This window comes from Lissotriton helveticus, chromosome 5_1 (assembly GCF_964261635.1).
Source record: "Lissotriton helveticus chromosome 5_1, aLisHel1.1, whole genome shotgun sequence".
Taxonomy (NCBI): Eukaryota; Metazoa; Chordata; class Amphibia; order Caudata; family Salamandridae; genus Lissotriton; species Lissotriton helveticus.
The window spans coordinates 1,243,948,497-1,243,976,221 of NC_136065.1; the positions used below are offsets into that span (position 1 = coordinate 1,243,948,497).

The window sequence follows — 27,725 nt, forward strand, 5'->3', positions numbered from 1 at the left end:
TTACTAGGCCAGAAGACCAGGTTCCAAAAAATCTAAATTTAGTCGCACCCCACCGAAGGTACCGACTTCTGATTTGAAGACGCAGTTGTGCAGAAGAGAACCTTTTTTGTAACCATACGTCAGGTTTTTACAAGGATGTTTTTATTAGAGTGAGTCCAGGGGATGTTTCTTCTTCTAGTGGATTCATTCATGTGACCTTTTATGTATGATTTTGTCTCTTGTATGAATTCTTATGATGAAGTCTTTCTATCTGAATTAAAAATAATACATAAGAAAAAAAGAGAAGTAAAAATGAAATGCTACAAAGCAATGAAATAATAAAAAAAATGAAATTTCAATTAAGTGTCACTGTTGTACTCAGATCTATGTTACTACTTAAGAGAGATTAAGTCCTTGAGATATGGAATAGACAGGCTATGAGGGAGCATGTTTAGTGTTCCCGCGTAAGCACATGAATTGATACACTGCTCGCTGTCTCTTTTTGCTTAACGTTTTTCGTGGAACTCCTCTCTTTGCCAGATGACTGGGTCAAGTGAATTCAGACTAACCCACTCTCCCGAAGATGGCATCTCCTCTGTCAAGTTCAGCCCAAATTCGCCTCAATTTTTGCTGGCTTCCTCCTGGGACTCTACAGTGCGGCTGTATGATGTGTCTACTAACACCATGAGGCTGAAGTACCAGCATGGAGGGCCAGTGCTAGACTGCACGTTTTATGTGAGTACTTTGCCTCAATCTTTTCCTTTTCAGTGTGCTCTTGCCATGGTTGTCAACTGCTTATCACACATGGTGCTTTCATGTAAACTGTGCTATAAATTTCGATTTCAATGTGGCTTATCATAATTATTGGGTTATATAAGCCAGGAGTGACTGGTGTATATTAAAAATAGTGCATTGACCTTGCCTTGCATGGTGTGGCAAACTAGAGTTTGAGCAGTTTGCAGTGCTCCTGCATTCAAAAAAGCCTGTTTTCTTACGCGCATTAATCCTTCTTAGTCACTCCCTTGTATATTTTAGTGTTAAATCCTTGCATCCTATGCTAGTGTTACTCAGTACTTATAAGCAGCAAAGTGACAACCCTCACACTCCATCAATTTTACCTTGATACTGCCTCACTGCATGGGTTTCACACCAGGACTGCCATTGTAGCTGGCACTTTTGTGCAGCATCTCCCATTTTTCTGTCTTAGTGGTTCTCTGTGCGTGTTTAATCCAGAATCAATGCCTCTTGTATTGTAGGACCCCAGCCATGCATGGAGCGGAGGCTTAGACTTGCAGCTGAAGATGCATGACTTGAACACGGATGGAGGTAATGTGACTGTATTCCTACTGGTGTCTGACTGCTTGAGGGATGTGGAAGAGATCTATACTGGAGTCTGGTGCTGGTTGTGGCAGTAACCATATTGAATTTACGATACAGTGCAGAAGTTCTGGTGGCAGTGGTAAGAGTTGGGTTTTTTGAAAATATCTGGATAAGGCAGAGCTGTGTGGGCAGAATCCAATGATTGAGTGGCACAGTAACAAAAATAATTGGGCAGAGGGCGAAGGCCTAGGTTCGTTCTTGAGGGAACTGTGGACCAAGGAGAAGCTAATAGCATGCCCAAGGATGTATTTGAGTTGGGGTACAGGTGGGTGGCAGTTCTAGGATTGCGAGGTCAAAAAAGCATTGGGTTGGTGGGTGTAGATGTGAAAAGCACTGGAATGAGGGGAAGAGTTTGAGAGCTTTTTGAAGTAGGGGCAAGAACTGTGCTTGATGGATTGTGCAATGTGTGAGGGTTTTGTGAAGGTCGGATGTTTTCTAGCTGCTGGTAAGTGTCCTCAACAAAGTAGAACTAAGAACTGAAGTGAGCTATGTGTAGTATGGAGATTTGATAAAGTGGGGCAGAAAGGGTCTGAAATTTGTGGTTCGATGTCGAACTGTAATTTATAGGGGTTTGGTTTGTTTTTTTATGAGCTAGGTGTGAAACCTGTAATCTTTGGGACAATGAATGAAGATCGTCTTTCCCCACATGTGGCTGTAGATTTTGTAGCTCATCGTGGTGCCTGCTTTGACTATATAAGCATCAGGCCGTCAAACTAACTCCTCATCCCTCCCATCTCCACACACTTCTGAATGCTTTAGTAGGCTCCCTGTAGGAATAAATAGATGAGCCTGGCTCTTGAAGAAACAAACGAGGATATGCGTTTTGAAGTAGGCCAGCTTTTCCTTCTACTAGTGAATGATGTGTGTATCAAGGTTCTCTAGTTTTTAATGTCTGTCTTTATTTTTCAGGTGTTGTGGTTGGCAGTCATGATGCCCCCATCCGCTGTGTGGAGTTCTGCCCAGAGGTGAACGTCATTGTGACTGGTAGTTGGGATCAGACAGTAAAGCTCTGGGACCCGAGGACTCCATGCAATGCAGGCACATTTTCTCAGCCTGATAAGGTTTGTGGCGATTGCCTGTCCTTTTTATGGGTCACTCTGCTACCCCATTGTTGATTTGTGATGATAAATGATGGGTCAATCGACCTAAATGTCGATGCGAGTTTTGTCAAAACCAAGCATCTGACGCTTACTTACTCGCTGGAAAGCAGACAGCTGTTAAGTGAAGTGAAACGTTTTTGTTTTATGTTCTTGATTAGGAGTAATTTGGTGGCACCACACAGTCATTGGGACTTAGCATAGCCTTTTAGTCTGCGGGCTGCCCCAGGTTTGAAATGGTTTTTTTTTTCCTAGTGTCCCAAACATGCATTAGTTATGTTGTTTACCTCCTCGTTCTGAAGCAAACTTCGAATTTATGGGGAATTCAAAGTGGAGAAGGAGTTGGACAACTCGTAAACATGTGTAGGGGTTGGGGTGGGGGGGGGTTATCCGGTTTGTTTCCCCTCAGATGTTTTACTACCTATGTGGCACTTGAACTGAGGCCATCTATGTTTACTGTATAAATGCCAACACAATTTGCTTCTGTAGTGCTTGTTAACTTTTTCCTTTTAGGAGGAATTATTTGTGTGTGGTTTGACTGTAATTTCTTAACATTTTGACTCTTTTAGACCGCGTGCTGGTCTTGTTTTGGTCATTAAATTTGTTTTGACATGCCAGTTACGGGGGATCTGAATGACACTTCTCTCACCATTCTCCCAGTGCAGTCTAAGAGGCTGAAGATTCGTTTGAGTTAATGAAGGTCCCCATGATGAAGTACTAGAATTATAATTACGTTTTTTTTTTCCTTCTCATTAATAGTCCTAAATTTAAAGTGGGGTAGATTGGTACGCTCTTCTCCAAAAGAGGAGGGAAAGGTTGGGGAATAAACTATCATAAACCTAGTTGACTAAGCAAGATTGGGGCTTTATCCATTTTATCTTTACAGGAATCTGGATCGTGACCATAGTGTCTGACAAACGTATGAGCAGACTTCGAGGTGGCCACTATGTACACTTTTCTAGCTTTCACAAAAGAAAAGTAGATGCTACCTTGCATCTTGTAGCATACGTTGTAGACCTCCCTTAAAGGGATGCTCTATTAGCATGCACAGTATTATCCTCTTGCTTGTGAACACCTGTGAGGTGGCATACATTGTGCAAATAGGTCTGTAGTTATTAGTTGCTTGCCTTTTCTGATTACTTTAAGTTATTGTCAAGATATCGAAAAGCTGGAGATGAAGAATGTGTGCGTGGGAGACAAAGACTGATGTGAATAGTTTGAGTTTCTTGAAAATCCGAAACTGTCTTTGGACAGAGAGAAGGGTCAGCTCTCAAATAGTGTAATTGAGCAATACTAGTTAAGACTTGGGGGTAAATACCACACTTTTATTTCACTTGCCCTACATTCCAATGTGATGACTAAATTATAAAAAATCTAAAGGATAATACTCAGGTGTTGAGGGATAGATTTGTGCATGTGTTCCTATGGAGGGTCCATTCATTTATAAAGTTCACTTCCCAGTTAGGAGAGAGCTTCCCACTAGGTAATGGGTCAGACTATGCCGATGGATCTTTGAGGAGAGTTTTGTAAGTCTTTCTTTGCATCAAATAAGAAGTAAACTCGAATGTGGTGTGGTGAATATTGTGAGGGGAAGATACGAGGTTTGCTAGATCTATTTTATAGAGTAAATGTGTAAGCCAGTATGAGGCCAACAATTCTACCTTTTTCCATAATGTACTCCATTTATTTAGGCGCATACTGCAGAATCTCTTCTGTTTTGAAAGAGGCATGTGTAGGTTTTGGCTTAAAGAGCTGTTGCAACGTTTAAGAAGTTCATACAGTCTGGTTGTGCTCTGACCATAGTGGAGGTGTTTAAGGGTTAGGTTGTTCAGTTGTGTTTGGGGAGTCCTCGATAATTCATTCAGTCGTCTTAGGGCAGGTTCTTGTGGTGCTTCTCTGACGATAAAAGGTGGCCTGATTTGCATAAATTGTATGATAGCAACCGTGATCGTCATGTCCGTGGATTGTTTTAATTGGATGGCTTTTGAAAGCAGGTTATGGGTGAAGTGTATGTAGAAAAACCTTTGATTTTTGGAATTGGCGTCTAGCCACTTGGTGACGAAGCCTTTGCTTTTTGTGTTCACAGCTGTGGTAAATGTCTTACTTGTTTTTTCTTAGCTCATCCAATTTCACGTTTTCCACACAATGAAAATGCATTACAATTATCTGCAGATTTCGATTTTCAAGCCAGATCGTGCTTCCTTGTACAGGATCCTAGTAGAAACATTTCCCCCTTTATTTGTTGAGGTAGCACATGATCTTTGTGCTGGCTACTTTTATTATCACAGAACACTAGATGAGCAGTAAGAATAGTTTGAGAGCTAGGTTAACATCTGTCCAATCGTTTTGATGTGATGTAACAGTACCTGTTCATGGGATTTCCACATGGAAGCATCTTCCACAAACAACATTATGAATGAGAGTAGTTTGTTGAAAATAACTCCTTTCAGCAGATTGTCCTCTTGGTGCGACCAAGGAGGGGGTGAGTATCTGTAGTTGATAGTGCTTGTTTCCCATGCCTTTTTTAAAATGGTCTTCTATGTTCAATCTTGCCCGAGGAACACAAACACATGAGGTAATTAAACAGAAGTGATGTGATTGGTGTAAGAACGAGGAGTTTTTGTTTAAAATAAGCGTTTCCATTGTACAGATAATCTTGTCTGTGTATATACGTTTGCAAAACATGTTAATACAGCCAGCAAGTACTGAATTATTTCTTCTGGTGTGTATGTTGGTTCTTGAGACCAATCCATTGAAGATTATGTGGAATTCTTTCAAGAGTTTGTCATGACGTGGCTTCCAGAACCCAATTCTCTATCTTCATCGTTTGTGGTGAGCTTTTAATGTTGCAGTGTATTTGGCTTAAGTGCATGATGTGGATAAACTGGAGGCTTAAGGAAAATATATTTTAGTGGTCGGTTAAGAGACTTTAAAACAATTTCCTGTTGAAATTTGCATTTAAGTTCTATTCCCATGCACTCTCTCTTGCTATTGGTGGGTATATCTGACGGAGTACATACATTTTGATCTTCTCCTACCCTTTTGTATTTAGTTTTCAGGTGCAGGAATGGTCTAACATCCTTTGATCCCCTTTATCGTACTAGAAAGTCAGGGTGTCTCAGTCCCTGTTCATTGTGAAATTTCTTGACTGCTTACTTATCCTACAGTACACTTGGACCAGCTAGTTCAGAAGATTTTCACTTCACTTTACTGCCACAGAATTCGCTGCATAACGTCTTTCCTTTGCAGCAAAATTGAGTCGTCCATGCAGCATACATTTAGTTATAAACTTTTTGTAACACATTTTTCGACCCTTCCCACTAAAAGTTTGGTGCTATGTTGCTTACTATGTGCCGTGTGTTTAGTAGTCATTCATAAATTTATCTAGTAACATTTTTTTTCTAAACCTGCAAATCTGAAAGCAACAGGTTAGTGTTAGATTCTTTACCTTAAAATATCCCCAGGCGTCAGACTGGATCCGGAAAGTTTTGCGTAGCAGTACCCCTGCGCGTCGGAAGGCGTCATCTGCGGCTCCGCGTCCGGCGTCGTTGGCGCCGGGATGATGTCGTCTGAGTACTTAGACACCGCTCTCACGCGCTGACGTCAGTTCTTCTTTTTTCCACGCCAGCAAGTGCAGATCCGGAAAAAGCAGTACTCCTTAGTCACTTTTTGACTAACTTTTTCGATCTTTTTGATCCTGTTTCGAGTCTTAAAGACAATCTGTGCCAATAGGGATGCCCGGGTTCAAGCCCTGTGCCGATTGCAACCGACTGATGTTGGTTACCGACCCCCACCGCTGGTGCCTGTATTTCCTTGGAGCCGACCTTGACGTCGAAGGCGAGGCGGGAGCGGTCCCATAAGTGCCTCGAGCTCCGGCAGTCGGCCCAGCGCTGTTCACGGAGGAGGTAGAAGGACTGGTCTCGGGGCAACAGTCATCGAAGCTCGGCGAGTCGACACCATTCCTCACGCTCCAAGTCCTCGGGTAAGAGGCAGAAGAAGTCGAAGAGACGACATCGCTCTTCCGACTCCCCCCTGGCGCTCTTGCGATGTGGCCAGGGGTTCAGACGACACCGCCCACGCGGCTCCACCGGAGCCGCAGGCGCTGCCGCCAGCTCCATACCCGCTGGTCCCTGGGCTGAACGCGACGCCGGAGGAGATATATGCCTTCCTCGTGGCCATGAGGTTGCTCTCTCCTCCGTCTGGTTCCGCTGTGGCGCCTTCGTGCCCCGCGGCCCCGACTGGGAGCCCAAGCGGGCTGGGTGCTTAGGCCCTGGCGCCGTTGGGTGCTTCGGCCCTGGCGCCGACTCCGGTCCCGACGCCGCAGGGCCCCACCTGGTCCGGATCCGGTCGCCGCTGGTCGACCTTACGTCCCCTCCGCCGACTCCGACCCCCATGGTGTCGCCCCTGGCGCCGTCCCAGGACAACGTCGTCCCCAGTCCCTCCCTTGGTCCAGATCCGGCGTTGCTCGACGCCGAGAGAAGAGCAATTCTTCTATGATCCGGCCCGTCCTATGAACGGGACTATCAGGAGATGGGAGGCGAGGGGGGACTGGGAGGGGTCTGAGGATCCTCTGGCACGAGAGTGCCAGTCGTTTCAGGACTGGACAGTGGATCTAGGGGAGGCCAGTGGTTTGGACACTTCGCCCGACACTGGCTTTGTCTCCCCTCCTACCGTGGCTACGGAGGATGGGGCTTCTTACAGGGTGGTGCTGACGAGGATGGCCAAGGCCTTGGGTCTTGAGCTCCCCGTCACGGCCGTAAGGACTAACCTCCTCACCGAGGTCCTTAAACCGCAGGTAAGCTCTTCGGAGCCTCTACTGCCGTTTAATGAGGCCCTTACTCACGTTCTGTTGGGCACTTGGTCCAGGCCCGCTACGGGTCCCCCTGTAGATCGGAACATGGCCAGTTTTTGGGCCGTTATACCCACTTTCTGTGGGACACGGTCGCGGACGTGCTGCCAGCTTGCCCGGAGGAGGCCTGGGTCAAACTCGCTCAAGCTCTTGTGGACGGACGGACGGGATGCAGCACGGTGTTCTATCCGATGTGGGTGGGATACCACAGACTCGCTGGACAGGGTGATTTCCACGGTGGCGGTTCGCCACCACGCCTGGCTGAGGTCTGCCAACTTTTCGGCTGATGTCCAGAATTTCATCATGGACATGCCGTTTGATGACCGTCGCCTCTTTGGCGACAAGGCAGCAGACAGTGCGCTTGAGCGTTTCAAGGACTCCAGGGCTACGGCCAAGTCCTTGAGCCTGTCGGGCCAGCGCCAGCAGACTTCTGCCTTTCGCTCTTTTTGTGGCCAAGGCAGGGGTGTGCCCTAACATCCTGCCTGCCACGGGCCGCAGACTAACATCCAGCGCAGCGGCGGACGTGGCAACTGCCGTGGCGGTGCCAGGGGGCAGCGGAGAGGCCAGTCCACATCCACCCCCGCAGCATTCGCCTCAAATCCTTCCTAGTCCGAGCTTTCAGGCCCATTCGACGCCAGTGGGGGGCAGGGTTCGCCATCACCACTTCCACTGGCGCTCCATCACATCGGACAGGTGGGTGCTGCAAATCGTCTGAAGGGGCTACTCCCTCCCCTTCGAGGCGACTCCTCCAGCCATGCCACCGCAGTACCACCGCGTCTCGGGGGATCACTTGCAACGCCCAGAAGACTGGATGGTAGCGTTGGACCTGCAGGACGCATATTTTCACATCCCCGCCAGCCCACTGACGTTACATGCGGTTTACGGTAGGCCGGGAGCACTTTCAGTTTACCGTGCTCCCCTTCTGCCTTACCAGCGCCCCTCGGGTGTTCACAAAAGTGATGGCGGTGGTTGCAGCCCATCTGCGCAGATTAGGGGTGTCAGTCTTCCCCCTATCTCGATGACTGGTTGTTGAAGGCGGGCTCGCCCCAGACAGTCGTCAGCCACCTCCAGACTACGGCCGACCTCTTGCACCTGCTGGGGTTCTCCATCAATGTGCCAAAGTCGCACCTGTGCCCCTCTCAGAAGCTCCTCTTCATCGGAGCGGTTTTGGACTCAGCGCAGTTTCGAGTTTATCCTCCCGAACAGCGGTTTCGGGATATTCAGGCTCTGATTCCGATCTTTCTGCCTTTATCCCGAGTCTCGGTCAGGTTGACGCTGCGGCTTCTGAGGCTGATGGCCTCCTACATCCTTCTGCTGCATCACGCCAGGTGGGTATGCGGGCTCTGCAGTGGGACCTGAAGTTTCAGTGGGCCCAGCATCAGGGCAACCTGTCTGATCACGTCCTGATCTCGGAGGGCACTGCGAAACAGTTGCAGTGGTGGCTCACGGACTGCGATTGGGTCAACGGCAGTTCTGTAGTAGGGGATCTCTGTGTATAGTCATAATCTAGTGAATAGTCCCGCCCATGTGCGCGGACCCCGGAGCAATCAAAAATAATCTCTTAAGCTGTCAAAACATGCAGACCTGCATAGACACTTAAGAGAGAATTTAAAGACAGATAATGCAGCCTATATCCACAGGCTACACTGTCCAATACTTCAACTGGAAATTCCACCAAAAACCACAACAGCACAGCCTGTCCAGGGTTTTCCACAGAGAAAAACCTTGCTTTTAACAGCAAAACCCTCTGGAATGATAGAGAGGAAGGAGTGGACAGACAAGCCCCATAGGCTGCCATTATGTGGCTCAAAACAGGATACTGTGCCTTTAAGAGAACCTTCCAGAAGCCTCACAGTATCCCAGAATGCAGTGCAGGTCCCTTTCTCCTTCAGTTCTTTTTTTCCGGCTCCTGCTAGCAGGACCCTGGAGCATTAGCTCTTCTTTTCTGAGCTTTTTCTATGCTATTTTTGTGATATTTTTGGATTTTTGTAGCTTCACTCGACGTCTTTGGCCTTTATCTGCATTCTGCTGTGGTTTTTTGGCAGAATTTCTGCAGTCTTCTTGTCTTTAGACTATTTGTAGTCTGACATGTGCTTTGTCTGCAGCTGAGCTGAAGGCCGAAGCTGAAGCTCACAGGGTTTGTACTCTGTGCTTGCCTGTGTCTTCGGACACCTGTCTTCTCTGTACCTTCTTTTCTAGGGGGCTTCGGCTTCCAGGTTTCAAACAGAGGAGTTTGAAGGCATCTTCAGCCTCTGGGTGAGGTGAGGGTAGGTCCTCTACCGAGTCCCATGCTGTAATCTCTGGGGTTATCCCCAGTAAGGGCACGTCTGAGCTATGACGCGGTTCCAGTCGGCGTTGGGGCCGTCGTGGAGTGCCTGGACGTCATGTGGTGCCTCGACGTCGACGTCATGGAGTGCCTCGACGTTGACGTCATGGAGTGCCTCGACGTTGACGTCATGGAGTGCCTCGACGTTGACGTCATGGAGTGCCTCGACGTTGACGTCATGGAGTGCCTCGACGTTGACGTCATGGAGTGCCTCGACGTTGACGTCATGGAGTGCCTCGACGTTGACGTCATGGAGTGCCTCGACGTTGACGTCATGGAGTGCCTCGACGTTGACGTCATGGAGTGCCTCGACGTTGACGTCATGGAGTGCCTCGACGTTGACGTCATGGAGTGCCTCGACGTTGACGTCATGGAGTGCCTCGACGTCGACGTCATGGAGTGCCTCGACGTTGACGTCATGGAGTGCCTCGACGTCATGGAGTGCCTCGACGTCGACGTCATGGAGTGCCTCGACGTCGACGTCATGGAGTGCCTCGACGTCGACGTCATGGAGTGCCTCGACGTCGACGTCATGGAGTGCCTCGACGTCGACGTCATGGAGTGCCTCGGCGTCGACGTCATGGAGTGCGTCGACGTCATGGAGTGCTTCGACGTCATGAGGTGCCTCGACGTCATGGAGTGCTTCGACGTCGACGTCATGGAGTGCTTCGACGTCATGAGGTGCCTCGACGTCATGGAGTGCTTCGACGTCGACGTCATGGAGTGCTTCGACGTCATGGGGTGCCTCGACGTCATGGAGTACTTCGACGTCATGGAGTGTCTCGACGTCATGGAGTGTCTCGACGTCATGAGGTGCGTCGACGTCATGGAGTGTCTCGACGTCGACGTCATGAGGTGCCTCGACGTCGACGTCATGGAGTGTCTCGACGTCGACGTCATGAGGTGCCTCGACGTCGACGTCATGGAGTGTCTTGACGTCGACGTCATGGAGTGTCTCGACGTCATGGGATGTCTCGACGTCGACGTCATGGAGTGTCTCGAGGTCGACGTCATGGAGTGTCTCGACGTCGACGTCATGTGTCGACGTCATGGGGTGTCTCTATGTCATGGAGTATCTTGACGTCATGGGGTTCCCCGACGTCATGGGGCGCCTCGACGTCATGGAGCAGTGTTGCTCGACGTCATGGAGCGGTGATGCTAGACGTCATGGAGCGGTGATGCTCGACGTCATGGAGCAGGGATGCTCGACGTCATGGGGCAGGGATGCTCGATGTCATGTGACAGTGAGGCTAGACGTCATGGAGCGGTGAGGCTCGACGTCATGGAGCAGTGATGCTCCTTTTGGGGCATTGGTCTCTTGGGCTCTGCCCTCTTCCGTTGGGTCCGGCCGTCACCGTTAGGGATGGCTCGGCGTCTTCGTGTTTGACACCTAGTGACATTTTGACGTCTGAGTGTTGGTTGTCGTAGAGACAGTCACTATCTTAATGATGGTGACGTCGTAGTGAGGTCGGCGTCATGGGTTACAGCCGCAGAGTACTGCCGGCTCTTGACGCCTGGGTCTGGTTCCAGGCCTCGCTCCTTGGTGAGTCTACCGTCGTAGAGGAGACTTTGTGTTCCCGGCACCTTCCACTCACGACGCAGAGCGGTTGATCAGCGTCGAGGAACCCTTCTGATGGGGAGTTGGTGGTTACTCACCACGTGTACGCGGTGGACGTTTGGCCTTTTGCTTAGTTTTGAGTGCTTGCATGCCTGCACGTCTGCTAGGTCGCCTCCTGCTCATCCACTTCTGGTGAGACCACCGGGGATGTTTCAGAATACTCTCGGTTCCCTCTTCCGTCCACCTCCCCAGGGGCCTTTTGCCCCTCAGTCTGCGAACCTCTGTGCCTTGATGCCAGGGATGCGTCTGCCATGAGTACGGGGAGTCCCTCTCCGACTCTTTACTGGTTGGCGGGACTTACCTTTCGTCCACTACCGCTTGGCAGGAGGTTCTGGCTCCGACCGTGCTCCTGACTTGGTCGCAGGGGTGGCGGCATGTGGACCTCGCGCTGTGGCCCGCTGTTGTTGGACCGTTGTTGTGAGATCCCTCTGTGGGGGGGGTTTTCTTAACCGATTTGTGGTTCCTCTGCCGAGAGACAGGAGGGAAGCCTTACAAGAGGTGGTCTAATGGCCTGATAGTTTCGGTTCTAGGCATCGGTGTCGGAGCGAAGTTTTTCTCTCCTGCCGACCCCCAGGTATTGTGGGTTTATCCTACGTTGCCATACTTTCTTCGCCTGACGTCTCTGCAGCCTGCGGCTCAGCAGTGTGCTTCTACTCTCCCGTTCTTTGGGCAGCCCTTGGGTTGCCATCAGAGTAGTGAGTGGCCCGCATGAAGTCTGAATCGGAGACTTTTGGACGGCTGTAGGTTTGGGGCGCGGTGAACGGCCTGAGGCCTTCTGCCCTTTCTAGCGGCGTTTTCCTCCCAGGTTTTGCCGGTGGTCCCGGGCCGCCATTTGATGCTTTACAAGTATGTTGTGCGCATATGCGGGAGAGCTTGTGGCTCCTCGGCGAACAAAGGCCGGCTGGGTCTGAGTCAGTCTTCGGTTCATCGGCCCTCCTCCAGCACTTCTTCCGGTCGGCTCACGGTTTCAGCGGTGCGAGCTCGAAGCAGAGGCCGTTGTCCTGTTTAGGACAAGGGCGGTAGAGGGCGTACCTCTGTCCCAAAGGGGGAGAGGTCTGTACTCCCGGTTCTTCTGGTTCACGAGAAGGACAGGTACGAGTTCAGGCCCATTCTGGATTTGCGACGAGCAAACCAGTGGATTCGCAGTAGAGGAGTTTCGCATGCTGTCGTTGCATCAGGTTTATACTCAGCTGCAACAGGGAGATTGGCTTGGTGCCATAGATCTACGGGATGCATACTCCCATGTGCTCATTGCACACAGGAAGTTCCTGCGATTCCAAGTCGGCGCCCATCGTTATCAGTACTCAGTACTGCCAGTCGGGCTGAGGTCTGCGCCCAGACTATATTCTCGAAGTGCATGGCAGTGGTAGCTGCACGCCTGTGAACAATCGAGGTGGCTTCTCTAACCGTGCCTGGACGATTGGTTGGTCAGGGCCTCCTCCTTCTCGGAAGCTCAGGCGCACTTCAAGAGGACGTGCGTTCTCTGGAGCGAGCTGGGGTTGCACATCAACATGTCCAAGTCTGTCCCCATTCCGGTCCAGTGCATACAGTACTTGGGAGCCTCCGTCAATACGCTGTCAGCAAGCGTGTCTTCGGAGGAGAGTCGACTATCTCCCCTTGGGAAGGCTCAGGCTCTTGTGACCGCCCCATCTGCGGCAGTGGAGACGGTGTCTTCTCTACTGGGGTCGGTGGCCTCTTGTGTATTCCTCACGCCACACGCACGGCTGCTCATGAGACCTTTGCAGGAGTGCTTGGAGGATCAGTGGGTTAGAGGAAAGGATCCTTGGGCGACAAGATAAGACTGTCTCCGCGTGCTCTTCAGTCTCTGAAGTGGTGGTGTTCGGCTGAGAATCTCCTAAGAGGGGTTCCCTTTCACAAGGACATTTCCGCACAGACTGTCGTGACGGGTGCGTCTCTCCACGGCTGGGGGGGCGCTTTCCGGAGACTTGCAGATACAAGGAACGTGGTCCCCGAGGGAGTCCACGTATCACATCGTTTTCTGGGAACTCAGAGCTGTTCCCTTGGCATTGAAGGCGTTTCTTCTGTCCCTCCAGACCAACTCTCTGCTTGTACAACGGACGATTTGACCACAATGTATTACCTCAACAAGCAGGGGGATTCGAGATCGCGCACTATGTCGCAGGAGGCGCGGGCGATCTGGCGACTGACTCTAACGGCTACCCATCTGCCAGGTGTGCAGAATGTTCAGGCAGACGTGCTGAGCAGACTGATTCAGGAAAGCCACGAATGGGTCATAAACGACGAAGTACTAGGAGAAGTCTTCGGCGAATGCCGAGACTTCGCCCCCAGGTACTGCCTGTGGGGAAGCTGCGGAATGCGTTCTGGATTAACTGGTCGAACAGCTTTCTGTGCGCCTTTCCACCCTTTCCCTTGATTCCGGCGGTGTTCATCAAGCTGTCCCAGTCCAGGGCGCGGATGATCCTGATTGCCCCGGAATGGCCCAGACAGTGGTGGTTCACGGACCTGCTTCACCGGTCTCTCCGTCCTCTCCTACGGAGGCCTTGCAGGCCGGACCTTCTCGCAAAGGTCAGGGGGCAGATGTTGCACCCCAACCTCTCGTCTTTGAGTTTGGCTGCATGGCTCTTGAGATAGTGTGATATGGCCATTTAAATCTACCAGAAGTTTATATGGATATACTGAAGGAGGCTAAGCATCCTTCCACTAGGACTTCTTCTGCTTACTAGTGGAGGAAGTTTTTGCTTCTGGTACAAGTCCAAGGACCACGACCTGTAAGGAAGATGTCTTCCTTCTGTATCTTCTACGCCTGGCGCAGTCGGGCCTTATGTCTAATCCATTACGGTTCATTTTGCTGCGCTGACTGCCTACAGGAAATGCCCTTCAGACTTCCTTCTTCCAGATCCCTGTGATCAAAGATTTTTTTTGGAAGGCTGGAAGAAAGCATTCCCTCCTGTCTGGCTTCCTTCGCCTTCATGGGAATTGAATGTGGTGCTGTCCAGATTGATGTAGGAGCCTTTTGAACCTATTCATAGGGCTTCGTTGCAGCATCCGTCCTGGAAGGCGGCGTTCCTCGTGGCCATCACATCGGCCCGCAGGGGGAGTGATATTCGGGCGTTGTGTTGCCAAGGACCTTATACTGTATTTCATACTGCTGAGGTTGTTACGCATACTCACCCTTAATGTCTTCCTAAGGTTATTTCTGGTTTTCATGTCAACCGGACAATAGATTTGCCTACGTTCGTTCAGAATCCGGCATCTCCAGCGGGAAGGTCCCTACATTCCCTGGATGTTAGGAGGGTGTTGGAATTTTATCTGGCTAAAACCAGAGATATTCGTGGTTCAGATCTATTGTTTGTCAATTATGGATCAGTCTGGACCGGTCTTGCTACCTCAAAACGGTCCATCTCTAGGTGGATTGTGTCCTGTACACTATTGTGTTACCTACAGACTAATACGACCTTAGGAGGTAAACCTAAGGCTCATTCCACCGGGGGCAAAGCTGCCACGACTGCTTTGCTGCTTAATGTTCCGATTGCAGAAATCTGCAAGGCCGCCGCTTGGAAGACGGTCTATACCCTGGCTAAGCATTGCTGTCTGGACACTGATACCAGGGCAGATGCTCAGGTTGGGCAGGCTTCGCTGCGAAATTTGTTCGCACAATAGTGGTGTTATTTCTCGTTTCTCCACCGCCGCTTTGGTGTGGGGATGGGCTTGCCATTCTATTCACTAGATTATGACTATACACAGAGATCCCCTACTACAGAAGGAGTAGTTTCTGTCCTGTAACTCCAGTTCTGTAGTAGGGGTATCTCTGTTATAGTCATAAGCGCCCGCCCTCCTCCCCGGTGGAGAGAGATATTCATGTAAGGAATGCTACAGGTCTGGCGTGTTGCGCCTTCAAAAAGAACTGAAGGAGAAAGGGACCTGCACTGCATTCTGGGATACTGTGAGGCTTCTGGAAGGTTCTCTTAAAGGCACAGTATCCTGTTTTGAGCCACATAATGGCAGCCTATGGGGCTTGTCTGTCCACTCCTTCCTCTCTATCATTCCAGAGGGTTTTGCTGTTAAAAGCAAGGTTTTTCTCTGTGGAAAACCCTGGACAGGCTGTGCTGTTGTGGTTTTTGGTGGAATTTCCAGTTGAAGTATTGGACAGTGTAGCCTGTGGATATAGGCTGCATTATCTGTCTTTAAATTCTCTCTTAAGTGTCTATGCAGGTCTGCATGTTTTGACAGCTTAAGAGATTATTTTTGATTGCTCCGGGGTCCGCGCACATGGGCGGGACTATTCACTAGATTATGACTATAACAGAGATACCCCTACTACAGAACTGGAGTTACAGGACAGAAACTACTCCATCCCTCTCCCTACCCCAACCGGAGCATGTAGTAGTGACGGATGCGTCCCTCCTCGGCTGGGGGGGCCACATGGGAGAGGAGGAGATCAGAGGCCTCTGGCCTCCGGCGGAGTCCCCACTCCATATCAACCTTCTGTAGCTGCGGGCGATCCGACTTGCACTGAAGGCATTCCTTCCCTCTGTCCGGGGAAGTGAAGTGCAGGTGTTCACGGACAACACCACCGCCATGTGGTACTGCAACAAACAGGGCGGGTGGGGTCGTGGACCTTTTGTCAGGAGGCTCTGCGCCTCTGACAATGGCTGGAACACCGGGGCGTCTCTCTGGTGGTTCAACACCTGGCAGGTTCCCTGAACGCCAGGGCGGACGAACTCAGCCGCCGATGCATGATGGATCACGAATGGCGCCTGAACTCTGACGTGGCGCAAGGCCTCTTTAAGCAGTGAAGAGAGCCTTGGTTAGATCTATTCGACACCAAAGAGAACACGCAATGTCATCAGTTGTGCGTGTTGGAATTTCCAAGGCGGCACTCGCTCTGAGACGCTTTTCGCTGTGAATGGAGCTGCGGTCTATTGTAAGCCTTTCCGCCTATACCACTTCTGCCCAGAGTGCTGAAGATCAGGCGCGACCGGGTCCAAGTCATCCTTGTGGCTCCGGACTGGGCACGAAGATACTGGTATGCCGAGCTACTCAGCATGTCAGTCGATTTCCCCCCGATTTGTCTGCCTCTTCAGGAGGACCTTCTGTCGCAGCAGCAGGGGACGGTCCTCCACCCGAACCTGTCCAGTCTCCACCTCCATGCGTGTAGATTGAGCGGCGATAGTTGAGGCCATTTGACTTGCCTCCTCAGGTCTGTGATGTGATTATGGCAGCCAGGCGTTCCTCCACGAAATCGGTATATGCCTGCAGGTGGTAAAAATTTGTGGCATGGTATACAGCAAAGGCTGTGGATCCCCTTTCTGCCCCCCTTTCAGAGGTTCTTTTCTCTCTTCTTTCTCTTGCCCAGCAGGGCTCTGCTCTGGGCACTATCAAGGGCTACCTCTCTGCCATTTCGTCCTTTTTGAAGCTACCTGATCAGCCTTCTCTTTTCAAGTCCCCTGTTGTAAATAGATTCTTGAAGGGCATCACTAACATGTTTCCTCCTGTTCCTTTTGTGATGCCTTAGTGGGACTTGAACCTTGTTCTTACTTATTTGATGTGCGCTCCTTTCAAGCCACTTCACAATAGCCCTCTTCGTCTTCTCACTCTTAAGACTGCCTTCCTGGTTGCCATTACCTCTGCCAGGAGAGTGAGTGAGCTCAAGGCTTTCTTCCAAACCTCCTTTCCTTTCTGTCCATCCTGACAAAGTTGTCTTGAAAACGCGTCCCTCTTTCCTGCCCAAGGTAGTCACAGCCTTCCACATCTGGCAGTCCATCACCTTGCCCACCTTCTTTCTGCCTCCGCATCCCTTGAAAGAGGAAGAGAGGCTCCACTGTCTGGACCCAAAACGTGCGCTCTCATTCTATCTGGACCGCACACTCCAGTTTCGGGTGGACGACCAGCTCTTTGTTGGTTACGTGGGCGCTAAGAAGGTGCGGGCGGTGCACAAACGGACCATCTCTGGGTGGGTCGTGTTGTGCATCAAGGTATGCTACTCTTTGGCTAAAAAGGAGCCTCCTGTTGGGCTGAGGGCCCATTCCCCTCGGGCCACGGCGGCTACTACTGCCCTGGGAGTCCCCTTACAGGACATCTGTCAGGCAGCTACGTGGGCCTCGCTGCACACGTTCGCTAGACACTACTGCCTCGACAGCAAAAGTCCGGAGAGATGGCTTTTTTGGCCGTTCTGTTCTCCAGGACTTTCTGGTGTGATCATTGGTTTGCAGACCCACCACCAGGGTTGGTATTGCTGGGGTATCTATTCTAGAGTAAGGAATCTAACACTATCTTGTTTCTTTCAGATGCACAAGTTACTTACCTTCGGTAAGATATATCTGTAAGAAACAGTAGTTAGTGTTAGATTCCTTACCGCCCCACCCATCCTCTCCGTTCTGCGAACCGATATCTAGGGTTAAGGTTCATCCCTTTTAGGGCCCGAGTTTCATGGCCCCAGTGTCTGTTTTTACCATGGCTCTGCGTACCTGGCCTGGAAAAGTGGTGTATAAGAACTGACGTCCGCGCTCGTGGGCGGTGTCTAAGTACTCCGACGTCATCCTGGCGCCGACGACGGGCGCGGAACGAAGACGAAGCCTACCGACGCGCAGGGATACTGCTGCGCAAAACTTTCCGGATCCAGTCTGACGCCTGGGTATATTCTATGGTAAGGAATCTAACACGAACTACTGTTTCTTACAGATATATTGTTTCCGAATGTAAGTAACTTGTGGGTTTTGCAAAGATGGTGGATTATACAGTGAGTGAAACAAAATTATGTGAAAAAGGGTGTACTCGCAGAGTTGCTTATTTCCAGTACCTCTGGTCCTGCTTTTCCGTTCTGGAAGACTGAGTGGATACAGGGCTCGACAAATTCACTCGACCGCTCGCATTTGCGAGTGAGATTGATTAAGGACGAGCTATTTTTAGGTCCTACTCGCCCTTTCTGGCGAGTAGGAATACAAACTTGACACTTGACCTCTGCCTCTGAAAGCAGAGGAAATGTGACAAGATAGGAAGATTTAAAGGCATCTTTATTGCTCACAAAGTAAATGAACAATAAAAATGCTTTTAAATCTTGTTCATTTGTCACATTTGCTCAGTTTTCAGAGTTTGAGGTCAAGTTCATTTAAGTTAGGTCGAGGAGGTTTTGTAGTTTACTAGACCTGCAGGTCTAGAGCATTTTTTATGGTTTGTCGAGCCCTGAGAGATTTCCTCCAGTTTTTGTTCTTCACGTTGACAGTGAAGGAAGAAAGCCATTATCTTTTGTATTCTTAGGGCTTTCCAGATGGAGCGGAGGGCCAGTTTCCTTATATGCCCATAATCTTTTGTCAAGCAGTTTTTTTTTGTTTTTTTTTTAGGTCGAGCCTATCCCATTCCGTAGGAATGGATAGGGGAGAATTTTAGTGGCCAAAATAGGTTCTCAAACCATCGGTGGATTTAAGACAGTTCACGTGGGTCACGTGGACACAAGCATGCGCATTTCCCCACATCAAAGCCATCAGCCTCCCTCCCACAGGCTTCCCCAGCGTGCGCAGTGCGCGCAGGCCTCACTTCTCCTCCCCCCTAATTGTTTTTTTTCCACGGCCGCCAGGCCGTGAGCTACATCAAAGGGTTCGGCTCCCCACCCCCTGCTTCACGGACGCTTCTCAGGCCACCAGCCTGCCCATTACTTTTTTTTATTTTTTGTTTGCTGTGCGGTGCCAATGCTTGTTTTCCCATGGCGCCTGGTTCGCCCCCTTGCTCATAGTTGTTCTGTTGGCTGAGGTCTTCCAGCCTGTACAGGAAGCAGTGCCGGCTCTGCTTGTACATGTTGTTTTAAACACGTGCTTTTTAATGTATTTTATTCATTTAATATTTAAATAGCAGGGCGCGCTTTAACTTTAGCAGCTGTACCCCTTCTTTAATTAGCTTGTTTGTCTCGCGCGCTGCTGACCGGCAAGTGCAGTGAACGCCTCTCCTCCCACAGCCAGCCCGGACCCCTTTCTGTTCTGTTTTCTTCCGAGCCTCCTCGGCTCCTCCTCTTGTGTTGGGGGCCAGGTCTCATCTTCAGCAGGCGAATGAGCCCCTCCTCTCCTCCGGCATTATTGCCGCTCCCCAGTCTTGTTGGGTTTGAGGTGATCATGTGCTGTATTTTAAAAGCATCGCAGGGCACGTATTTAGCAGATTGGAACATTGTAAGCAACCACACAGACTTACCGGTGGCTGTGTTGACACCTGGCGGCTTCTGGTAGTTTGTTTCTGTTCTCCCGCCCGTGGTTGCCTGGTGGTGTTTTTTTTTTGGCAGTTACACGTTTGTTGTCTATTTGGTATTCTCCCGATCTTTTTCTCTTGTGATCTCGTGCTTACTGCCCTCCCTCTCTCTACCATTTAGGCTCAGTTTCTGCCCCCCTTCTCCCTCCCCAATCCATCTCCGCTCCTCTCTCCCTCACACTCCTCCCGCCCCGCCTGTTGCCTCCGCTTCGTCTCCGCTTACAACTGTGAGGGCGCTAACACTCCTCAGACGGTCCTCAAACTTATGTGCCGAGGACCCCAATTAGACATTGTTATTTCAGGCGGAGGTGGAGGTGGGCGGCGGCGGGGACACGCAGCAGGTGGGTGGAACAGCTCATCTCCTGCCTCCCATGCCACCTCCTCCCCTAACCGCCCCAGACAGAGCTCCGGCCCTGGCTTCAGGATGAGGAAGAAGAGGTCAGCCTTATTGCCCCAGCTGGTCCCCAGTCTTCAGGATGGGCTGCTGCATATCCAGAGGTGAGTCCGGGTACGGAGGTACTTGAGCTCTCACTCACATCACGCATCACTTAGCACCACGCCCCTCACACCTCAGTAACACCTCACCCATCAGCACCAAGGTGTTTCTCGACCATGGCCATCTCACCTAAGGTAAGGGGGCACCGATCCTGCTTTCACCTTTAGAATGCATACCTAAAATACCACGCGCTTTATGGAACCGGGAAAGCAACAGGAACTACATTCACTGCTGATGCTGTAACAAGGGAGGGGTAAATGAGGACTGTGCACGAAATAGATGTGCTGTAACATTTTACTTGTGTAGTGGTGGTGCTGACACCCACAAGCGGTGTCTATACGCCATGCTGATTCAAAGCTGCCTATTCTTTACATCCTTCGGAGAGGGTGTGGCGCAGGGGCGAGAGCTGCAGAAACGGTAGCTGTGGATCCGGGTTCGAACCTCTGGGGACAGGGCAACATCCTGCGACTCTGGGGAAATCACTTTATCTCCCAGTGGACAGCCCCTGATACTCTCAGGAGTGATAAGCCGCGCTATAACAATCTACAAACTTAAACTGATTCAGTTACAATGCGCTCGTCGCCTATCCATTACTACAATGCACTTTGGCTGATTCAGTGCTACAATACAGGTCTCGCCATTCATGATATAATTGCCGGTAACAAAAAAAAAGAGGCAGTCAAAGAAGTAATACCACAGTGAATAGGAACAACGAACGCTGAAAGCTTAGGCCCCAGCGCGCTCTCCCGCTCACTGTGAACCTCTGGCTCGGACCTTTTCCCACACAAGAGTATATTTATCCATCTGCAACTCTTCCGCCACTCTCCTCCAGACATTCTAGGAAGGCAATGTCACCGGGGACCAGCTGTGCCCTGCCTAGCAGGCACACAATTCCAGTCCAAAAGAATGCATGCTGCAGCCACTACAAACAATTCTATGATGCTGCACAGACAGAAGTGCGTGTTTGGGCGCTCGCACCTTTTGTTGTGTCCAATACAAACCTGGTAGATTTTGTTGAGATTTAAGCTTGTGTCGCTGTTCCATAAAAAGCAAACGCTGGCTCTGCAGAAGGGGCAAACACATCGCGGGTGTGCGTTGCCCGCTGCTGTAGTAAGAGACTGTGAAAAGTAAGAGCCACAGGAGTGCCTTCACTGTGTACACTCAAATATATTACAAAGGATTGTAACTTGTGACCTGCAGGTAACACACGGATCTCCAAAACAAAAGCAGTTGCCCACTGAGCTAGCTTCATGAAATACAAACCTGTGACCTTCATGTTACGCGCTGCTCTTTGTGGCAGGTGCACTAACCCTTTGTACTATTTGATGATGAGTCAAAGCCGTGAGTAGACTGCACATATTTCTCTCCAACGTGTACACACCTTTCTTACTGCTATAACACACTAGAACGCAACGTTCTCGGCAGCAGATGCGTTAACCCCGTAAATGTCTGAATAGGCAGTGCCCATTTAAAAATCCAGAACTGACTTACAATCAGAGGTGTCCTTGTCATTTTCTTTAAGGTCAGTTTAAAAAAAAAAAAACATTACTTGACTGTTATGTGACACTGCCCCTTATTACTGCCACATGTGCACCCCCAATTTATGGAATCGCACAGCATTATTTCCCTTTTCTGCAATCGCAATCTCCAAAGTACAACTACTTCCATTAATCCAATCAAAGTACTTCAGAGGAAAGCACGTGTAGGGCCCGCATTTAAATGTCAGGAAGAGAACACGTTCCTAAGGCGTTAAAGTTGAAAATCACGCTGAGGCTTACTCAACACTGCCTTATTTATGTCGTGTGCAGAACCTCGAGCGCAATCACTGGCTCCCCTCCCAGAAGTCCTCGCTAAAACCGCATTTGTCACTTACACAAACAGTGTCCAAAATTGTTAAAAATTACTGAGGTACTGCACTGTTTCACAAGTACAAATCTTATAACATGAATGTAATAAAAACGATAGTATAGTGAAGCTATGCCTTAGGCATAAAAGAAATGCATTTGGAGAAGCAATCCCGCCCAGTAGCATAACGCTAAATGATGCCCCACCTGCAGAAAGTAATGACTGGCCCAAAGCCTCCTATACCTCACATATTTTATTTGACCTTGGCCGGAATAAGGCCCTCAGAGGATTGAGAGCCGCTGAGGGGGTGCCGTACCCCACCCCAAAGGGGTACCCAATGCCCCCCGGGGCTTGATGTGACCCATGCTCCGTTGTTAACATCCCAAGTAACTTTTAGAAGAAAAACAAGCATTTGCAATGCAATAGGTCTCGCATTATTAAAGTTTGAGCTATTGGTGTTGCATTATTATTAGCAAAGCCAATAGCTCAAACTTTAATAATGCGAGACCTATTGCATTGCAAATGCTTGTTTACATTGGGCTGTTTTGATTGTACCACCAAGAAATCCGCTTTCAAGGATCGTCTCGACAACGCCCACAACAGCAAGGAACTTTTCAACATCGTCAAAGAATTCACCAAAACCCGCCGCAGCATCTAACGACATCACTCCCTCCCAAGACCTCTGCGATGCATTATCCTCCTTCTTCTACAACAAAATTGCCGACATTCACAACAGCTTCGAGAACACTCCCTGCAAACAACCCCCCCCCCCCCTCAGATCCCACACCGCCAACTAACAACCTCAGCGCCTGGAACCCAATCACCACCGAAGACACCATCCGCCTAATTAGCTCAATCCACTCTGGCTCACCAACCGACCCCTGCCCCCACCACATCTTCAACAAAGCTGACTCCATCATCGCCCCCCATCTCCGTGATATCATCAACTGCTCGTTCAACTCTGCCACCTTCCCAGAAAGCTGGAAACACGCCGAACTCAGCGCCCTCTTGAAGAAACGCACAGCAGACCCCTCAGAACTTAAAAACTACCGCCCCATATCCCTCCTCCCCTTCCCCGCCAAAGTCATTGAGAAAGCCGTCAACAGCCAGCTCGCCGCCTTCCTTGAATCCAACAACTCCCTCGATCCCTCTCAGTCCGGATTTCGAGCCAAACACTGCACCGAAACCGCCCTCATTGCAGCAACAGACGACATCCGTACACTACTGGATAACGGAGAAACAGCGGCCCTCATTCTACTCGACCTCTCGGCCGCTTTCGACAGTCTGCCACAGCACCCTCATACAACGCCTCAGCAACATCGGCATACAAGGAAAAGCCTTGGACTGGATCATCTCATTCCTCGCCGGGAGAACTCAGAGTCCGACTCCCCCCCCCCCCCCCCCCCCATTCAACTCAAAGGCCACTGAAGTCATCTGTGGAGTACCACAAGGATCATCACTCAGTCCCACCCTCTTCAACGTTTACATGAGTCCACTCGCCTCCATCGCGCGTCAACACAACCTTAACATCATCTCTTACGCCGACGACACCCAGTTAATCTTTTCCCTCACCAAAGACCCTAACACCGCCAAAACCAATCTTCACGAAGGCATGAAAGAAGTAGCCGAATGGATGAAACATAGCCGCCTAAAACTCAACTCAGACAAAACGGAGGTGCTCATCCTAGGATCATCCCCCTCTGCCTGGGATGACTCTTGGTGGCCTTCCGCTCTGGGCACAGCACCCACAGACCACGCACGCAACCTGGGCTTCATCCTAGACTCCTCCCTCTCGATGTCCAGACAAGTCAACGCAGTCTCATCCTCCTGCTTCAACGTACTTCGTATTCTCAAAAAGATCTTCCGCTGGATCCCCCTCGAAACAAGAAAGACTGTCACCCACGCACTGGTCACGAGTCAACTGGATTATGGTAACACACTATACGCCGGAATCACAGCAAAATTACAGAAAAAACTCCAACGCATCCGAAATGCATCAGCGAGACTCATATTGGACATCCCTCGCCATGATCACATCACCGGACACCTAAAAGACCTCCACTGGCTTCCCTTCAACAAGAGAATTACATTCCGTCTTCTCACCCACGCACACAAGGCCCTCTACAAACTAGGACCCGAATGCCTCAGCACTCGACTGTCCTACACACCCACCCGCCAACTTAGATCGTCCAATCAAGCCCTCGCCGCAGTCCCGCGCATCCGAAGATCCACCATGGGTGGCAGATCCTTCTCCTTCCTGGCGGCCAGTACCTGGAACTCACTCCCCACTCACCTCCGCCTTCCTCAAACCACATCTTCTTCAGAAAAGAACTTAAAACCTGGCTATTCGACAAAAATTGAACCCCCCCTTCCCCAAGCGCCTTGAGACCCTCTGGGTGAGTAGTGCGCTATATAAATCCCTGAACTTGAACTTACCATAAACTTGCATCTTTTGTGCCTGAAGACCATACTCCCTGCTGCAGAGGTTGGGAAGTAGGGGCATTGCGAAGAACCTTCAAGTAGATGATTGCTACAAACAATATGCGAGTCAGCTGTTGATACTTCATTATTTCGTTGATGTTGGGTGCAAACACTCAGTGTGCCCACAATCCTTGTTAATGTCGAACACTACCCATGGTACGAGGTAATTGATATATTAGTGAGTTGGTGAATGCTGGTTTGAATTCTTGGACCCATTTATTTTACCTTACCACTAGAGATGAGGTTTTCCTTTCACCACTAGAGTGGAGGTCATCCACCGAAGAATTCCAATACAAATAGGCTCTTAATGTTCACATGATTAGGGATTTTGATTCCCCATATTGTGTGTGTAGTGTGTGTTAACTGTAAAAATGTTTGTGACTTTTTTTTGGCGGTGCACAGTGATTGGTATATGGTGCCTTATAATCTCTGAAGGACGTTGTAATGCTGAAAAAAAAATGTTCGTTTTTGATCGTCCATACTATTCGATTGGTATCGCCTTGTTTTGCATGTGCTATAACTGACTGGGGTCAAACCTCCTCACGGTGTGTTGATGGAGTAGGGGCTGGATTTGAATGGCGCCATCAGTAACATTCAGCTCCTCTCCATGGTTGTGTATACCCTAGCACAAATGTTAAGCTCCCCAGCAATTAGAATTGCCTTTGTAATGTGCCATTTGGGAAGCTTTCTCTTGCCCTGGTACGGAGCACTTCCAACATGCAGTCCGTGGAGTGCTCTTGTGCAGCTTGCTCTTGCACCGCGTTCCTCTTACAGAGAAGGCCGGTGTTGGGTGTCCTATGCGTGCATCTTTCTTCAGCAGCGCTCTGATGACACTGTGGTTGACTAGCAGAAGCTGGACTGGAGGCGGTGTTCTTCCTCACATGCGTCCAGTGTGTGATGAGCTTGTGTGCATCGCTCTGTAGAGGCCAGGCTTCCTTACCATCAACGTGTCTTGGGGCTGTCCGAATGAGCTATATGAGGATATTGTTCCTTTCTCTTAAATGCCCAGTTTATAGCGGCTAGTGTGGTACGCTCATCTTGCCGGGTATTGGGCGGCCCACGTGAGGTTGCTGTGGGTTGTCTTCGTTCATCAAAATGTGGTGTCCGGTGTTTAGTGCCGGCCTGCGCCCTCGCGCTGCCTCTAAATAGCCGTCATTTGGAGCCCATCACGGCTGAATGTGCGCGTGGCGTGACCTTTGTGCCCAGTGAAATGATTGCATTGTTTCTGCCCTTGATTTATGGCGGCGGGCAGCCTGGCAGGGCCTATGATGAATGGATGACAGTCTCGCCTGAACGGCCGCGTACGGCCACGCACGAGGCTCATTGGTTCACCCCGGTTCATTATGTCACATATTCGGCTTCTTTTTATAATGCTTTTCTGATAAATGTGTGCTCGGAGTGGGCTGCAAGGCACCCCGCTTCCCGGTGATTTATGGGTCTGCGGCCATGAGAAACGGCTCCCGGTACAGGTGTGACACCGGTTAGCCAAAAGATTGAAGATTATTTTGTTTTTAGTCATTTCTTTACATTGATGGGTCTGTTCCCTGGGATGTTTTTCTTTCTTCTGATATTGATGTGAAGGCTAAAAAATCTACATGCGGCGTTCATAGCGGCGGCTTTTGCAGCAGTTTATTTAATTTGTAGGCCATTGATTGCTTTTATTGGCTTTACTTAACGGGAAACATCATTTACCACGAAGCAAATAACACGCATAACGTTTACCACGCGTCACTCACCACGCAAAGGTCTTTCCCACGCGTAAACCTTCAACGACCGTCTTTACCACGCGAGTGGTATTCCTTCCTGTCGTCGTTCCGCAAGTACGATCTGCGTTGGCTTTGGGGGGCTGGGGGGAGGGGGGGATTAAGGGGCTGGGGGGCTGGGGGGGGACTGGGGGGAGGCTAGGGGGGGTTGGGGGGGTCTCCCCCCCAAAAAAAAAACCAAGCGGATATTAATAAATAATAAAGAAGAAGAAAATTTCAAAAACGTAAAAAAAACGCTCTACAATGCCTCAAAACGCTGAAGTAAAAGAGCACGTCATAATAGAAGTCCGTTATCAGTTTTGATAGACGTGTTTTGACGCTTGTTTCCGTGGTCGGTGGAAGAAAGGGCTGATGGTGAAAGACGTACAGGGGTAAGATATGAATCAAAACTTTGTAAATTAGGGTATTAATTAAGCGCATTATGAAAAAAATAAAAATATAATGTAAGGGAATCTGTTTATTATTGTTTAAAACATCGATCTTTTCCTTCGTACTGCATGTAGCCTATCAGTATCATTATGTAAATGGGACGTCAGATGTTTCGTAACGTTATGATTGCGGAGTAAAAACATGCGTTGTCAAATGCTGCGTGCAAAAGACACATGCGAAGTAAAATTCGCGTGGTAAAGGCATGCGTGGAACTTGAAATCGTTGAATAATCATATATTCTTACTTAACAGCTTTTAGCTGAAACCACGAACAGCGCCCAGGGGCTGAGGTACTGATATATAGCGTTTTTCCTGTTTGCACAAAGAATTTTGCAAAGTGTCTTCGTGTTGACATGTGCTTTGCACTGTTCAGTCATCTAACCATCTGGGTGCTGTGGTTTTGGGATATAAGGGGAGGGCGTTTTAAAGGTTTTCTCTCGTAACTCGGTGAAAAATGAAATTTGCTTAAGTAGTGTGTGCATGTGTTTTCTAGCTTGTAGTCTTGTAATCTTATAAATTATGAACTTGATCATATTGTTTGTGTGTAAAGCTTGTGTTGGGGAATCCATTTGGATACTGTTTGCTACAGACGATTGCAGTATTATGTGTGCTATGTTGCTTTGCAGTTGCGTAGCATCATGGCAGTGGTCCGCATTCTCTGTCGGGGTAACCATCTTTGTCTGGACCTGCGCAGGCCATGCATCAACTTCAACAAAACGACATTTGATAGTGGATGTTTTGCTCGTATTTGATTGTGTAAATGTGTTCAAAACGACATTTGATAGTGGATGTTTTGCTCGTATTTGATTGGGTATTGTTAGTAGAGAATGTGTTCTTTGTAAAGTGGAAAGATGGTTTGTATGTTTTATAGTAAAACTTATTTTGATCTTTGTTTTGTGTTTGAGTGACTGTGTTGAAATGTTTTCCCTTACGGTTCGAGAAGGGGGAGGAGGGTTAATTGCTTGGCACTTGGCAGTTGGTGTAATATGCCATATAATAATACATATACCCCATAATATCTCTCAATTTAAGTTCACGTCTTTTGACGCAGTCTTAATCGCGTGACCGTGTTTGATAGTTTTACCTGCCGTTTCTAAAGTGTATATTGGTGTGGTGTATGACATTACTGTTTGGTAATGCTTTGCCAACTGTATGGCTTTTACCATGTGTGCATCATGGGGAAAGGGTTCAGTCAATCATTTGTTTAGACTATGACTATTTGAAGGCGAGATTGTGTGCTCTGTGTAAT

The 27,725-nt window shown here is 49.4% G+C and overlaps 1 protein-coding gene across 12 annotated transcripts in view; it reads left to right on the forward strand.

The window, feature by feature from the left end:
• BUB3 (BUB3 mitotic checkpoint protein) overlaps positions 1-27,725 on the forward strand; it is a 172,632-nt gene that overhangs the window by 50,545 nt on the left and 94,362 nt on the right. For all 12 annotated transcript variants that reach the window (XM_078644006.1, XM_078644013.1, XM_078644014.1 and 9 more), the window contains 3 exons: positions 520-714; positions 1,236-1,305; positions 2,269-2,420. In XM_078644006.1, the coding sequence (XP_078500132.1) occupies positions 520-714; positions 1,236-1,305; positions 2,269-2,420 (417 nt within the window). The remainder of the gene's footprint in view (positions 1-519; positions 715-1,235; positions 1,306-2,268; positions 2,421-27,725) is intronic.